The sequence below is a fragment of the Pan paniscus genome, chromosome 19 (genome assembly GCF_029289425.2).
Source record: "Pan paniscus chromosome 19, NHGRI_mPanPan1-v2.0_pri, whole genome shotgun sequence".
Classification (NCBI taxonomy): domain Eukaryota; kingdom Metazoa; phylum Chordata; class Mammalia; order Primates; family Hominidae; genus Pan; species Pan paniscus.
Window position 1 is genome coordinate 16515477 of NC_073268.2, and position 16136 is coordinate 16531612.

At 52.0% G+C, this 16136-nt stretch overlaps 2 protein-coding genes and 1 non-coding gene across 3 annotated transcripts in view; all 3 read left to right on the forward strand.

Moving 5' to 3' along the window:
- The window catches only part of HOXB3 (homeobox B3), a 41597-nt gene that overhangs the window by 3275 nt on the left and 22186 nt on the right, over positions 1 to 16136 (forward strand). The window contains exon 2 of the mRNA XM_055101111.3: positions 13202 to 13379. The gene's annotated coding sequence lies outside the window, so the exon portion shown is untranslated. The remainder of the gene's footprint in view (positions 1 to 13201; positions 13380 to 16136) is intronic.
- On the forward strand, positions 7260 to 7369 carry MIR10A (microRNA mir-10a). Its single transcript, NR_106568.1, has one exon. It is a non-coding gene; the product is annotated as a microRNA mir-10a (primary transcript).
- Positions 8719 to 11704, forward strand: HOXB4 (homeobox B4). Its single transcript, XM_003827502.6, has 2 exons — positions 8719 to 9346; positions 10194 to 11704. The coding sequence occupies exons 1-2, from the start codon at positions 8890 to 8892 to the stop codon at positions 10490 to 10492; spliced, it is 756 nt and encodes a 251-aa protein (XP_003827550.1). The 5' UTR covers positions 8719 to 8889; the 3' UTR covers positions 10493 to 11704.

Consider the following 16136-nt stretch of genomic DNA (forward strand, 5'->3'; position numbering starts at 1 on the left):
CCTTAAGCAGAATGGATATTTCTCCCTAAGGGACTCTGAGGTTGAGATTGGAGGGCCCTCTGCACAGGAATCCTGTGGCCCTCCCCAGGCTTGAAGCCCCTGGAGTTCTCAGCAAGGGCAAAAATGACTTAGTCTCTACAGTCAGCTCCACACACAAGTCTCATGGTGGTGATGGTTGGCGGGGTGGGGGATTAAATACCCCTCAGGTCGTTCCTGCAGGCCCCACCCCACTCTTCCTTGTCTCTGGTGGGTTTCCCCAGCCCTCTAATGCTCTGTCTCCAGCAGAGGTTAGCGAGCATCCTTTCTAGAGGGGTTAACCTCCCCCCTCACCTTCCTTTCGACTTCTCAAAGGTAGAGGCTTATGACGGTTTTCGAATTTGGTTTGTTTTATTTTGCTTAGCGTCCCGTTGTTGTTGGTAGTGATGGTCTTATGGCCTTCTCCTTTCTCCTACCCCTCCCTCCAAAAAGTGATTAAAATCTGTTAAAGGATTTAATTAAGAGAGTTAAATGAAAAGGAAGGAGGCGCAAATGAGTTGGGGGAAAAAAACCCGCACCAAAGCTATTCTCAACGATTAAATCGCCATTTTAACAATATAATGGAGTTTGCATCCTGAAAGGGGAAATCAACGCTCATATCTCATCAATAATTCATAGAGTCCGGGATCATGCAGAGGTCAGCAGACGGGGGCAGCAGCGCCGGCCTACGTGGGGCTCCGAGCCGCTGCAGCATACATTACGCGCCGCCGGCCACACCGCCGCAGCCACCTCCGCCGCTGTAGACCGGGGGTGGGGGCACGCCGGCAGGTTTAGGCGGATCTTTCGTTCTTTCTTTTGGCGAATTTACTGATTGCAGGCTCCAAGAGGAAGAGGGGAAATTTGGGAGCCTGGAGAGTATTGGACTTCGGGCAATTCGGGAACCTGTCGGATCCCAAAAAGCACCTTGTCTCCAAGTTTTAACGTTTCTCTTCCCTCTCTTCTTATTCCTTTTCTCAGTGATTTAGGCGTCTTCTCTCTTGTCTCTTCTCCCCCTAAAGTTCCTCTTGGAGAGAAAAATGCACTCTCTGCAGTATCCTCTAGCTTCTCCTCCCCGGAAACAGTTCCCAGTCTGCGAGGCCGCCCTCTGGACTGCCTCTCCCCTAGTGGATCCGGGCTGAGCCTTGCGGCTTCGGAGCACAGCGGCTGGTTTTGGTCGCAGCGATCCCTGGATCCCTGACCTCGGAGCCCGGTGGGGTAGGGCTGAATGCATCTAGGGAGGAAAGGTACCTCGCAGGCCCCAGACCATTTTGCCTTACCAAAAGATGACCCAGGCCAGTTGGAAAGGTGGGGAGTCAGCACGGAAAGGCACACCTAGGGGAGAAGTGGAGGGAAAGTGCCAGCCTGTGTGGGGCGTCGCCTCTTGAAGGATTTGGAGGCATGATAGAGGATACCCTATTTCGGGGCTCCTGCAGGCTTGTCCTTAGGTGCATGCATCTCTCTAATTCGTTTTCTTTTCTGTTTTCTGAATCCCAAGGGATCCCAAGGAGGGAGAAAGGAAATCCTTCCCAGTGAGAGGTGGGGGTCTGGGAGGCGATATTTGGGCGGAAGGGAAACCGAAAGCGCACGGGTTGCCGCACCGCCGCTGCTCTGGACCAGAGGCAGAGGCTGTAACATCCCGGAGCTGCCAGTAGAGTCCGCCTTAGACCAAGTTCACAGCCAGGCTGGGGCCTCTGAGGCGCCAGCGAGCGGCCGCGCAAGGTGGCCCCGGGCCCCCCCGCATCGTTGGGACACTGAACTCTCCCTCTAGCCCTGTGAGCACAGTGGCCCCTTCTGCTCCCGAGGAGCCCCTGCTCCAAGCTCTCTCCACCCTTCACCCCAGAAATGCCCTTCTCCAGGTCAGCCCATTCTACTGCTCGCCATAGGTCTCCTCGTCCGGCAACCTCGGCCCCACTCGGGTGTCAAAAATGAAGAAGGGTGGGTGGTCAAAAGCCCTTCCAGGCATCCCAATAGAAGAGACCGCTGAAAATGCGGGAGGTGGGTTACGCGTCTTTTTCCAAGGAGTTATTTAATAGTCAAAAGACTCCTCTTGCCCAGGTCTAAGGCTCTGGGGGAGTGGGGACATTGGCGAAGGGGGGAGGGGTAAGGAAAGCGTTTTGCCCTGGGGTTTCTGCGGCCGGCGCGTAGCAGAATGAGACCCTGGGTGGTGAGGCCAGTGTTATTGCCGGAGGGGTCGCAAAGTTGGAGGGTCAAAAGTTTACACCATGCGTGAGTGGGAGCGGCGGAGGCGACTAGCGGCGGGGGCGGGGTGGGGCGGTGGGGGAGGGGGCTGTATGTGTGTGAAGACGGACGAGGAAGCCAGGGATGCTGGAGGTAAGGAAGACTTGTGGGTTGCAGAAGTGGGGGAGCAGAAATGGGCAGCGAAGAGGCAGATATCTGGGGAAGGGAAACTGACGAAGGAAAAATCCCTTCTCCAAAAAGGGCGAGACTGGTGGTGGTGGTGGTGAGTTATAGAAAAGACAGCGCTTAGGGTGTGGTGAACCCTCTGAGCAATTTTCTCTTCCAAAGATAATCTTTGAGTCACCATATTAAATTTAATTAAAACCTTCCTAGCCACACACATTTTAGAAATTCAATTAAATTACCCCCACGTCTTTGTAGGACTTCTGGCAGGGCCAAAGAATACTTCCAATGTGAAGGTTTGATTTTCACCAACATCAACTCACCCTGCTTGCCCTAAAGGGGTCAAACCACTGGCTCTTTCAATCCTCCACCCCTGGGAGAGGCAGGCCTGTTTTCAAGAACCCTTAACCCCCAGGCTGTGTCAGGAAGGTGGGGTCCATGAGCATGGGCCAACACTGGAGCCTTTCCAAACTCTCATTCCTCTCTCCAAATTGCTCCAGTTTAAGAACTTGCCTACTGAAAGATTAGCTTGTTAATTCTCTCACTCTCTCCCAAGCCTCCATTTGTGTGTTCATCTTGACTCCTTCTCTTCCTATTTGGATGAGGGAGGAGAAATGCAAAGGAAAAATACCAAATGGCCTCACGGAGATCTTTTTTTACGGGAGTTGAAACAGGCGACCTGAAATGAACTTTGAATCCATACATTAAGCTTAGCTCATGAGTAAATGCCTAGAGAGACTCAGTAATTATAACACTGGGGCATATGCCTATTTTGGGTCTTTAAATGACTGTTGTATTATGAGATGTCATTATCTGCTCTTCCAAGCATTTACTATAAGAGGTACACTGTGGGCGTTTTTCCTTCCAGGATGGAGATAAACTGAGAGTTTCTGTAAAGATGCCTTTTGAAACATGGCCAGAAGAGACAAAGGTTTTATATCAGATTTCAAATAGATTTAACCCAGGGTTTTGACTAAACCAATTGGGTGAAGGTCCCTATTTCTGCTTAGTCCTTAGGTGAGTTTCTCTGCAGTGTCAAGCCAGGAAGGAATTCCTGGAGTCCTGAAGAGACAGATGTCAAAGCCTGAACTGAAGAATCCATCTCCTTCTGTTCCAGGACAGAACGTTAGCAAATTTAGGTATAGACTGGAGCAGCCCAAGGTCCTGGGCTAGAAGGACCAGGATGGGGAAGAAGTGGCCTCTGCCATTCTGGACCAAGCTGGGTGCCTTGGGGAGTTCTTTCTTGACCTCTCTGTACTAGGAGGATACCACCCTACCAACTAGGCTGGAGCCCTGTTTCAGTCTGTAGACTTGAATTGGGAGGAAAGGGAGTCACCTGACCCACCTCTGCAGGACCCTAGGAAGCTGGAGAAAGGGAGAAGTGTGTTGTAGGCAATCCACCAGATTCTAATCCTGGAGAGACAAACCCAAGAAAATCTCACTATTTTAAATGCCTTCTTGATCTGCTCCTGAACCTCCTTGTGTGGGTGATGGGGGTAGGCAAAAGTGTTACTGTATTGATGAGAACGATTCTTCGGGGGGAGGGGGAAGCTATTGTTTTGTATTTAAAGGACAGTTAAAGCTCTGAAAGTTATGTCGCCGGCTTTGACCAGCCCAGCCCAGCACCTCTCTCAGGGTTCTATCTTCCCCAAACCTGCTGGGTTGTGTGGACCAAAATCTTGGCCCCAAGAGGTGGAGTGGTCATTTCTAGGCCCTGGAGCTTCCAAAGCTTTTGTAGAAATGAGGATATCTCTGACACTTGGGGGAGCAAATAAAGCAGATGGAGTGTGCAATGGGGTGGGGATCCGGGCCCTGGCCATACAGGCATTTAGGGGTAAGGTTCAGGGAAGGGGCCTCTTGCTCAGGCCTGCTCTCTGGGGCCCAGGTGCCCAAAGCCATGCTTTCAGTTTTCTCCGTGCCAGCCTCATTCTCAGGCCTCAAAAGGATCCCACATGAAACCCCACACTCTCTCTGGAACCCAAGCTGACAAAATATGGGAATGATGGAAAATCAAAACAGGGGCGTGGCCGACTGACTCCTATCCGAATGGGACTTTTTTCGGGTGGGGGTTGGATGAAGAGAAGAGAAGGCTCTGGCGAAAAGTCGAGCTGGAGAGGATGAGCTGAATCAAATTTCTGCTCTGTCATTTTTTTCCCAAGTAATGACCTACGCAAAATTCAATATGACCCAGCGAACTGCGCGAGCATATTATAGTAACTGCCTGCTCGTGGGGGAGGCCGGGAGAGAGGTGAACCGCAGGTCACGGCGTCTAAAAATTATTAAAATGTTTGAGAGCCTCGTGACGCGCCTAGCTGTTTAACAAAGACTGCCAAAGTATGAGATTAACACGAAAACTTGCGCTTCCAAAACAAAAACACACCAAAAAAAAAAGTCACGTTCCGGCTTCTGAGGGAGCCCGTGGCTCTGTCCGCCGCCGCGGTCCTGTTTTCCGGACACACAATAGTGGACAGGAGAGAGCTCAGCTGTTGCCCGGCGCGTCCGCGGGCGGCTCGGCGGCCGGCGGGGCTGGGGAGCCTCCCGGTGAGTACCCTCGCCCGCGCCCCCTCTGGGCCTTTCTCTCCTCCGCGCCGCCGCCGCCGGTGCGCAGGCCGGCTGGGGACTCGCCTGCGCTCGGGCCTTCGGTTTCGCTCCCTCGCTGAGTCCCTTCTCCCCGCCAACAAAAGGTGATGATTCCTAGCGGACTGGGCACGCCTGGACGGCGGAGGGTGGCTGGGAGGCGCGAGGTCACGCTAGCAACCTGTGGCTGCCAGGAGAAGGCGGCTGGGAAGCCACGGAAAGACCCGGGAGCGCAGGAGAGGTGGCTCAGCTCGCGCGCAGCCCCTGCTCTTATTTTACTATTATGCGTGTTGCTGTTCGTCTCCTTCTGGGCGGTGAAGGGGAGAGGCAGCCTCCCGCTCCGGTGAAACCCGTCCTGGGAGTCGCCCATAAACCCTGTTCTCCATCTCGGGCGGCTGGAGGGGTGAGGGGGGTGCGGCGCCTTGGTGGGATTGGCAGGTGGTGGCTTCCAGGGCGCAGAGGAGAAAAATCTCTGCTCTTGGGCGCCAGGATCAAGGATACCCAAACCCGCGGTGGCTCTGCCGCCTGTTCCTCTCTCTTGGGGTACTGGGGCACCTGGGCCGCATCCCTTGTGAAGTGTAGAGCAGCAGAGAGGCCCGGCCGCCGGCCCAGCGGCCCTCCCAAACTTCCGAAATGCCGACGGGTTGGACGGGTTTCCGAGAGCTGGCGAGTTGAGAAGGACAGGAGGTATGGGGTGGGGGAGGGGCCTGGACCGTTGGAGTGGGTCCTGGAGACCCTAAGTGGCCTATGACAAGATTTGGAAAGGTCCCTGGTTGACGCTAGGGAGCTGGTGGGGATCCTAGCAGCGCATTTTGTCTGTGGGCCCTGGGCCAGACTCTAGTCTCCCTGAGTGCCCAGATGGGGGTCTGAGATTACCTATTGGACCCTCTCTTGGCAAAGACAACCATAGTGTGATAGTTTGCTTTTTGCTCCCAAATATGTGTGAGTTCAGCCTGTCTGGGAGAATGTTGATGTTAGAAATCAGGCCCAGAGGCCAACATTGGCAATTCCTAGATTTAAGATTAAAAGAAAATCAGAGGGTCTCTGGACCTAGTTGTGGGCAGGTGGGAACTCTCCTCCTACCCACCTGCAAGGTCCCAGGACTGGGCATAGGCAGAGATCTCTGGAGTGTTGCAGTTAGAGGGTTATTTTTGTGTTGTTCCTGTATTTGTTAATGAAATTGATATTATTTTGACTTCCTCACTAAAGATGCAAGTATTTCTCAGACCTAGGGAGTTGAGTAGGGAGTCTGGGTGGGGTGGAGGCTTTTTCTATGCACATTTTCCCTTACTCTGTCACAGCTTTCACAGTCTCAGTTCCCTCCAGCCCAATCCCCAGACTCTCAGCTTAGTAAATTCACGGCTTCTGGGAGCTTCAGAAAGTTGGTTCGGAAACCCCAGATGCCCATTTTGGCCCTACCACCAGCAACCCAAGCAGGTGGCTAGGCGAGTTCATATGTGTTTAGAAGGAAAGGACCCGTCTGGGGCTAGGAAGGTGGGGAAATGGGGTTCCTCCCCACACCTCCCCGGGATAGACCCTCTCTCCTGGCTCCCAGGATGTGTGAGAGGCTGGGAGGGGCTCTATATCATCTGGCTGCATCTTTTATGGTTCCTCATTGCCCTTCATTCGGAAATGAAACGCCTTTGATCTTTTCTCAGGTTGTAAACGGAATTGCCCGTCATTAAATATCCGGGGCCCCATCTGCTTGGTCTCCCAGCATTTTTCTTTACAGCTGTTTCTCTCTCTTTTTACCACTGAATTTTTCCAAAAGGACTTTTATTACACCACCTTCACACCCAGCCGCCTCTTCCTCCTCCCTTCGCTGAGAGGCGCTTTGGAAAATATCTAGATATTCGTTTGATCACAAACTAAAGGTTTGGAGGGGCACGGAGGAGCCGATTGGGGTTTTGTTTTTTCTAAAAAAAAAAAAAAAAAAAGTCCTGGGGGGAGGGGAGGGGCGCGAAGGCACCCAGAAAGGCCTGAATCTGACTTCACGGCAGCCTCAGAATGACCCTTCCTCCTTTTGTGCTTAGCTAATGTTTACATCTCATAATTCATGCGCCACCGAGAGTTGCGCGGCGGCGGCGGAGGCAAGGTTCCCGTCCCTTTGCGAACTGGCTACTTGAAATTCTAATAGAAGAGGAGAATTGAAAACCTTGTAATCCCAAGAACGGACTCGCACTGCCTTTTTCTGTTCCCAGAGCTCAAAACTAGAACAAAACGAAATAAAACCAAAGCACTCAAACCACACCCCAAACGAAGAAGGCGCGGAAAGTAGGAGAACTGGAAAATTTCTGGGCCAAGAAGATCTGTCTGTCTTCTGTATATACCCTGTAGATCCGAATTTGTGTAAGGAATTTTGTGGTCACAAATTCGTATCTAGGGGAATATGTAGTTGACATAAACACTCCGCTCTTATTTTTCCAGAAGAAAATATATATATATATATATGTATATGTAGTATTTTTCTGAATGAGGACAGTCTGGTGACTGGCCACCCGAAGACTCCTTCCTCTTTATTCCTCTATCTTTTCCTCCTTCAACTGGTTAGAGATGGAGAAATCATCTACCTGAACTCTCCCCAAGCCTGCCCCTGGGAGCCTTGGTCCCTTTTCACATCTCTTTAAGAGGTTAATGTTATTGTTGTTGAAGTTTTAAATTTATCTTCTCGTCCCAAACGCACCCATTTTCTATTCTGGGCTCAGGGAGGCTTTATTGGAAATTGTGGGAAAAAAATGACTTGTCTTCAGTGTGCGAAGAAGGCAAAGGAAATTTGTTTAACAAACGGATGCTGAGGCCGCCTTTCCGTTTCAGTTCAGAACAAGATGACCTGGAAATACTCGATTACCAAGGGGTGTTATTGTCTGTGTGGGTCACCTCTATGGCTGTATCCCCAGTATCAAAGGGATGTGAGATTTCTATTCGCCGCGGAGGCGGCGACAATTAGAACGTCTCGGACCCATGGTTAGTATTGCTCGGGTGGTTATGGAATTAGCAAATTGCTAATCAATTTTGCTCTCAAAAGTTGCAGGTTTTTTTACCCCAGCGCTCTGTCTATAGTGTGGGAAACCAAGTCGTTTCTCCAGGCTTGGGCCGTGTGGGTTAAAGGGAGGAGTGGATAGGAGAAGGGGGACAGACGGACTGACGGACACAGTCTAGCTAACCGTGCAGCTAAATGAGATTTGGAAGGCGAAGTCTCCCCGAATTAGTGCATGAATTTCCTATCGATCCGCCCGCGGTTCCATTCATCTCTGACAAGTCCCTCTGCGCACCCGCCCTCTAGCTCTGGACGCCTCCTCTCTCACCCCTACCCCTCCCCATCCAGCTGCAGAGAAAAGCCCCAAGCTCTGTGCTCTGGCCCCCGTATGGGTTCCCCTTTCGAGACGGAGCCCCCAACCCGCCAGTAACCTAACTCCCCATAGAGACGCAGGGTGCTAGCGCTCCCTCCCGCCGAGGGGAGGAGACTGGGGCCTTTGGAAGGTACAGAATGCTGGGCAGAGGTGAGGCAGAACAGGAGGGCTACACCGGGAGCCCCAACTTCTTAAGGGATCTAGGGTTTGCGCTCTCCCTAGCGCCCCAACAGGCCCTCCAGTCGCAACCTGCGCGCGCTCTCTCTCGCTCTCTCTCTGATCCCGGAGACAGCGAGGCAAGGAGGGGGTCGCCCCGCAGGAGCCCTATGTAAATCCTGGTGTTGGGTGGGTGGGTGGGGAGGGGGAAGAGAAGAAGGGGAAATAAACCTCTTTGACTGGAGTGGGGTCCGGGTGAGCAGATTTCCTTATCCGGGAATCGCAGGCGGGGCGGCCATTGGCTCGGAGGATCACGTGGGCGCCTAACTTTGTTCACTTGACAGTAAGTAGGAGGGCTTTCGGAAACAGGAAAACGAGTCAGGGGTCGGAATAAATTTTAGTATATTTTGTGGGCAATTCCCAGAAATTAATGGCTATGAGTTCTTTTTTGATCAACTCAAACTATGTCGACCCCAAGTTCCCTCCATGCGAGGAATATTCACAGAGCGATTACCTACCCAGCGACCACTCGCCCGGGTACTACGCCGGCGGCCAGAGGCGAGAGAGCAGCTTCCAGCCGGAGGCGGGCTTCGGGCGGCGCGCGGCGTGCACCGTGCAGCGCTACGCGGCCTGCCGGGACCCTGGGCCCCCGCCGCCTCCGCCACCACCCCCGCCGCCCCCGCCACCGCCCGGTCTGTCCCCTCGGGCTCCTGCGCCGCCACCCGCCGGGGCCCTCCTCCCGGAGCCCGGCCAGCGCTGCGAGGCGGTCAGCAGCAGCCCCCCGCCGCCTCCCTGCGCCCAGAACCCCCTGCACCCCAGCCCGTCCCACTCCGCGTGCAAAGAGCCCGTCGTCTACCCCTGGATGCGCAAAGTTCACGTGAGCACGGGTGAGTGCGTGGGCACCCCTTCCCCCTCCCACCCCTGGAGCTTTACACCAAAGGGACTTCGGAGGCCTGGGGTGGGGGGGGGGGGTTGAGCTGGGGAAGCCAATTGTCCCCGCTATAAACTCGCCATTGCCAGAGATTTACGGTCGCCTGTTTTCAGAGCCACATAATTACATCCCCCATAAATTTTTATGGCCTGGTGGGCCCTGCGCCTTTGAAGTAGGTTCCCCATCCTCTTCACCATTCTCACCAGCGACTTTTTCGCCAGGGAGATACAGTCTTAGTGAAGGTGGAAGTTGGGGTGGAGTGGAGGAGGTGGAGGAGGAGAAGGAGGAGGAGGTAATCCGTATTTAAGCGGAGAGTTGAGTCAACTCCCTGTATTTATTTTTTCCTTTCTTCCAGTCTGACTCCTTGGCTGGAGAAGTGGGCAAAAGTTTTCAGTAGGGGCAGGCACCGCTTGGAATCTGAGCAGCAAGGGTGGGAACTAAACAGAGGAAAGGTTTAGGGAAACCTCCCCTCCCTCTTCCACCCCCTCATTCTCCCATTCTGGGGGCCCCAAGCTGAGGGGGAGAGAGGAGCAATTAAAACCTTGGGGGAGTCCTCACACGCCCCCCTTCCCCATCTGACACCCAAACAACAAGGACACAGCACAACCCTCCAAAACTTGGAGGTCTCTTTCTCATTCTTGGGTCTTGCATTCTTCCCTTTCCGTTTTTCCCCCTCTCCCTCAGAAGGAAGAAGAGGTGGCGGGAGAGGGAGGGAGGGAAACGCTGTGTTCCCTGGAAGAAAGGACTCTCCCTTTCGGGGGCAATAAAACTTTCTCTTTCTCCCTCTCTCCGTGTGTGTCCAGTAAACCCCAATTACGCCGGCGGAGAGCCCAAGCGCTCTCGGACCGCCTACACGCGCCAGCAGGTCTTGGAGCTGGAGAAGGAATTTCACTACAACCGCTACCTGACACGGCGCCGGAGGGTGGAGATCGCCCACGCGCTCTGCCTCTCCGAGCGCCAGATCAAGATCTGGTTCCAGAACCGGCGCATGAAGTGGAAAAAAGACCACAAGTTGCCCAACACCAAGATCCGCTCGGGTGGTGCGGCAGGCTCAGCCGGAGGGCCCCCTGGCCGGCCCAATGGAGGCCCCCCCGCGCTCTAGTGCCCCCGCACGCGGGAGCCACGAACCTCGGGGTGGGGGTGGGCAGTGAGTGCAGGGGATGGGGTGGGGGGACAGGAGGGGGCCCTGGGGCCTGGGCCCCAGAAAAATCTATCTGCCCTCCCCCACACTTTATATACGAATAAACGCAGAAGAGGGGGAGGGGAAGCTTTATTTATAGAAATGACAATAGAGGGCCACGGGGAGGCCCCCCCAGAAGCAAGATTCAAATCTCTTGCTTTCTTTCTTAAAAAAAAGAAAAAGAAAAAGCAAGAAGAAGGAAGAAAGAAAAAGACAGAAAGAGAAATAGGAGGAGGCCGCAGCTCCTCGTTTTCAGCTTTGGCGAAGATGGATCCACGTTTCATCTTTAATCACGCCAGGTCCAGGCCCATCTGTCTTGTTTACTCTGCCGAGGAGAGGACGGGCCTCGGTGGCGACCATTACCTCGACACCCGCTAACAAATGAGGCCCGGCTCGGCCGCCTCCGCCTCTGCTGCTGCCGCTGCTGGAAGACAGCCTGGATTTCCTTTCTTTGTCCCCCACTCCCGATACCCAGCGAAAGCACCCTCTGACTGCCAGATAGTGCAGTGTTTTGGCCACGGTAACACACACACACTCTCCCTCATCTTTCGTGCCCGTTCACGGAGGGCCAGAATGACTGCTCACCCACTTCCACCGTGGGGTTGGGGGTGGGCAACAGAGGAGGGGAGCAAGTAGGGAAGGGGGTGGCCTTGACAACTCAGGAGTGAGCAGGGAAATTGAGTCCAAGGAAAAAGAGAGACTCAGAGACCCGGGAGGGCCTTCCTCTGAAAGGCCAAGCCAAGCCATGCCTGGCAGGGTGAGGGGCCAGTTGAGTTCTGGGAGCTGGGCACTACTCTGCCAGTCCAGAGTTGTACAGCAGAAGCCTCTCTCCTAGACTGAAAATGAATGTGAAACTAGGAAATAAAATGTGCCCCTCCCAGTCTGGGAGGAGGATGTTGCAGAGCCCTCTCCCATAGTTTATTATGTTGCATCGTTTATTATTATTATTGATAATATTATTATTACTATTTTTTTGTGTCATGTGAGTCCTCTCTCCTTTTCTCTTTCTGACATTCCAAAACCAGGCCCCTTCCTACCTCTGGGGCTGCTTGAGTCTAGAACCCTTCGTATGTGTGAATATCTGTGTGCTGTACAGAGTGACAATAGAAATAAATGTTTGGTTTCTTGTGACCAGCACAGCGTGTTTTTGTTGAAACATTGGCGTAAAGATATGGACAAATGCCACCCAGTGTATATTTTAAGCACCCTACTGGGTTCAGCCTCACATTGTGTGTGGTTGAAGATTTTTTTTCAAAGAGTCTGATGGGAATTTTTATCTCAGAGGACTCCAAATTGTGGTGGCTGGTTTGTTTTCCTTTTAGGGTGGGTGTGTTTTGTTTTGGGGCTTTTAGTTTTTTCCCTTCAGTCCAAAAATGGATTGAAAGGACTGGGAGGGCTGATTCCAGTCCCTAATGGGGGAAAATGTTTCATTGTAGGACACAAGAGGCTTAAGTACGGCAAAGCCTTTCATATCGTGATTTATTTGTCATAAGCAAATAAAATGCGGTTAAGCTGTCTCCTTCTAGACAGAAGGCTCTTTGGTTATTAAAGTTCCGAGAGAGGATTCCATGAGGCTGGCCTCTTTGCTCGCAGCATAAGAAGGTATCGCTTTCCTCTGAGGTGTTTAAGGCTTTAATGAGTCTAATTTTTTGCACAGATGTTTCTGGGTGTTTGCAGGTTTTCAGAGTATTTTTATATTACAAAGAAGCTAGCCAGTGCCATAGCTCAAACTCTGACAAGCAAATAGATAATCAAGAAGACAAATGGCCTCTTTTGTGAAGCCTTGCTCCAGTATTAATTTTCATTTTCTTTCTCATAGAAAGTATCGAAAGTATGACTGGGGACTAAATAGCTTTCTGTCTCTGAGGTCCCAGTCACCCCTAGAATGGAGTGGGGGTAGGGGAAAGGGGTGCAGGTGACCCTCAGAAGCTCTGTCAGGCTCGGATTGCTTTTGTGCAGCACTGCTTGGAAGTTCTAAGGTCTGGGGGCTCCAGCCTCAGGGTCTCTGGTCTATTGGTCATCCAGGGTGCAGCCACCCCATCTCCAAAAAGCTCGGGGCTCGGGAGAGCATATGCAATTAAAAGTCGTTTTTTCAGTCCCATCTCCTTTCAGAAAATAAAAAGAACCAATCCCACCCGCGCGTTTTATTGTTATTTATTTTGCATTCCTCCAGCTTGCAGCTCCGGTAGTTGGAGGCTGGGTAGGGCAGGGGGAACCGACAGGCCGGTGTCCCCAGCCGCAAAAGAGCTGCTGAACTGTCCGTTTAAATGCTGCTGGGAGACTCGTAAAAAAATCATCGTGGACCTGGAGGATGAGAGGGGCGAGCTTTATTTCGGTCGGATCGCGGTGTGGTGTTTTAGCTGCAAGGGGATGCCGCAGCCCCAGTTGAGGGGGAAAATAGTTCTTAAAAAGCATATGCCCCCCTAAGGAATGTCTCTAAAGAACCAAATCAAAGCTGCTCTTTGGAAGGTATGAATAGAATTTAAAAAAAAAAAGATTTCTATGGAGCTTAAAGTTCACAGCCATTCTGTGTAGACAAGAGCTAAGAAAAATGTGAGAATTATACAGAAAACCATTAATCACTTCTTTTCTTTAAATACGTATCCTCTCTCCTTTGTTATTATTCAACAGCAAATCTCCTTGGACCGGCTGTTGGGGGAAAAAAGTGTTAGCCGTCTCTCCCGGATCTGCAAGGGGGAAAAAATTTGGAACCATAAAGTTGAAAACTTTTTTCTCTCAGTTTGGAAGAAGCCCTTCGTCATGAATGGGATCCGCAGAGTTCGGGCGAGAGGAGGCGAGAGGCGCAAAGGTAACAAAGCCCGGGCCCGGGCTGGCGTGTTTTGATCGTTTTATGAGCTCTTTTCACAACTGAAAGAAGAAACACTCTCTCGCCTCTTCCTTTTTCTTTTTTAACTTTCTTGGCTGGGTTTTTATGGTGGATGCTTCGGCAGGTTTGCTCCCTTTTATGATGACTGATGCTTGGGTCAGAGGGAGAGAAAGAGGGGCCTCGACACCTGGAGAGTGTTTGAACTGGTTGGGACTGAGGTGTCAGGGCCCATGAAAAACCCCAGAGAAGACGGTTGTTTTGTGAGGCAGTTCAGAAGCGCTTTTCTGGTTTTGGAAAATGCAGGCAGGCACAGCGAGCCCCAGCATGTGTGCATGGGTGTGTCTAGTGAGGTCCACATGTGGTCGGTGTGTTCCTGTGACTCTGCTTGTCTACACTGGGTACTGGTGTCCCCTATGCCTGTTTACCAGTGAGACGTTGTCACTGCTGCCTCTTGGAAAAATCAAATCCAGTGCTTGGATGGAATGTTCCAGCTTTGGAGCGGGTATAAGTGGATATGTTCTTTTTTTTCTTCTTGTGTCTAGCTTGGGATTCTAGACAAATATGTGCTACTCTCTGGAGCAGGAAACTGCTCAGTTCACAGACAAGGTGGACTGATGCAGAAATATTTCTCTTCTGCTCTGTCCCCCCAGCCTTCTTCCTGGAGGAGCAATGTTGGTTTGGTTTGGTTTGGTTTCCCTTTGCTCTCCTAATTTGAGGTCTCTGTTCTCTCCTCTGCAGCCCTGTTTCTTAGGCTGAGGGAGTCAGTGGGCTCTGCAGCCGACCTGAATGTGTTGGCCCTTTTTCCCTGAGGCCTCACTTAGGGTTTGGAGGCGGGAGGCTGGCAGGAGAGAGAGTTCATGGAGAGGCCACGTTTTCTAGGCGATTAGCTCAGTATTAGAACCACAAAATGACCTCGGAAGCCCCTTGACCTCGCTGAGACTGGACATTGTGTTGGCTCTTGCCTCCTGCCCAGGAGGGAGAGTCACACCTCTGCAGGGAGGGGTCCTTGGCTCATCATATGTCCCATCTTCTCCATCCCCCTCTAGGCCCCAAACCCATCTTTGCTATTTTGGAAATTTTGGATTATTTTTCTATTACTGTCCACTGGGGGAAAAAAACGTAAAGATTTTTAGCCCAAGGGTCCAGTTGGGGGAGGAAAGTAGGGTGCTAATCTGTCTCTCTGTACACAGCACCTTCAGCAGTCCAGGCTCCAGCCATCCTCTCCCCAACCACTCCCAGGTCCAGTTCATCTCTTTACTATTTCACGTGGAGGGAACTGAGGGAAGAAAGACAAAGGGAGAAGATATGAGAGGTCGGAGGGGCCTAATCCACAAGGCTTCAGAGGGCCAGAGGAATAAACTCCTGGGCTGCGAGGAGAGAAAGGGCTTATCCGCCATGAACATTGCTTCAGAGGCTGTCATCTCCCTGAGGGCTGACATCCAAATCCACAGCCTGTCAACCCATTTTCTGAAGTTCATTTGTTGAGGAAGCTATTTCTATAACTACCTTTACCTCTTTCCTCTAATTCTCAATCTCCTCAATAATGAAAAAAGCCCTTGGAGTGCCTCACCCACCAGAGGAGCAAGGGAAATGGGAGGAGGATCAGTGCAGGCTATTCTGAGTACTTTCCAGGGCCTGCTGTCCCAGGTTAGCCAAAGTTTCCAGAAACTTTTAAGAAATAGGTGAAGGATTTGCCAAACAGTGAGCCCTGAACATAGAGCCTTTCCAAAAACTGTATTCTGTTTGCTGTATCTTAAAAATCCACACCAGCAGCCACCCTCTTAGGGAGAGACAGAGACAAAGAGAAAGAGAAAGAGAGACAGATACAGACAGACGCTGGCTGGGAGGATGAAATGTTACCCTTCAGTTAAGACTAGGAGAGACAGAACCTTGCTGGGATATGTGGGTTGTTGGTTTGCATTTTGTAAATTGTTTCTTGAAATTTGGGGACTCTATCTCAGGCAAGAAATAACTGGAGTGGTTGATACTCTCTCCTTTGTCCCTGGGTGGCATAAGTAGAGGGGCTGGAGGCCTCAGGAAAGACAGAGGATGAGCACAAAGCTAGCTAGGCTGCTCCTGGACTAAAAATATTTGGGGCTCAGGGAGATGTGTATTCATTACCTGTAAGGGCAGATAGCCAGTTGTGGGCCCTCTATAGGCTCAAGTGACAAAGACCTAGTCGCCGAGGACTTTACAAACTGCTTTCTGCAATGTGAGGATTAGGGCCCACCAAAGGGAAAAGGAGAGAGACCATAGTCAGGGAAGCCTGGGGTTCACTAAGGGGAACTGCCAGATCTCCCATTTCCTTCACTCCAGACAATCCTAGTGCCACTCCAGTCCTCCCAACCTTTTGACTTCTTTCCCTCTTTCTCCCCAGTTCCCTCGGCCCTCCCCATTCTCTCTCCTACTTCCACCCGCCTGTCCTGGGCAGAGGGGGTTGCCCAGTTCTGCCAGAGCCCTTGAAGGCGGCCCCAGCGCTGGCAGTGGGTCTCCCTGGGAAGCGGCAGCTGGGGAGGGGGTCTGGTTGGAAAACGGAGTTGGGAAGTTTCCCAGCGTGAGTTGAGCGCTGACGGATTTGTGATCAGCCATAAAACTGGCGCGTTCAGATTCGTAAATCAATCTCGCCTTTCTCACAGTGTAAACGTTCGCTTTATCGGCAGCAAGAAAGTGCTCGGCTCGCGATCAGGCGCTTGTTTATTTGAACGTGGACATTCCCAGGATCCGAAAAGAGTATGGTCA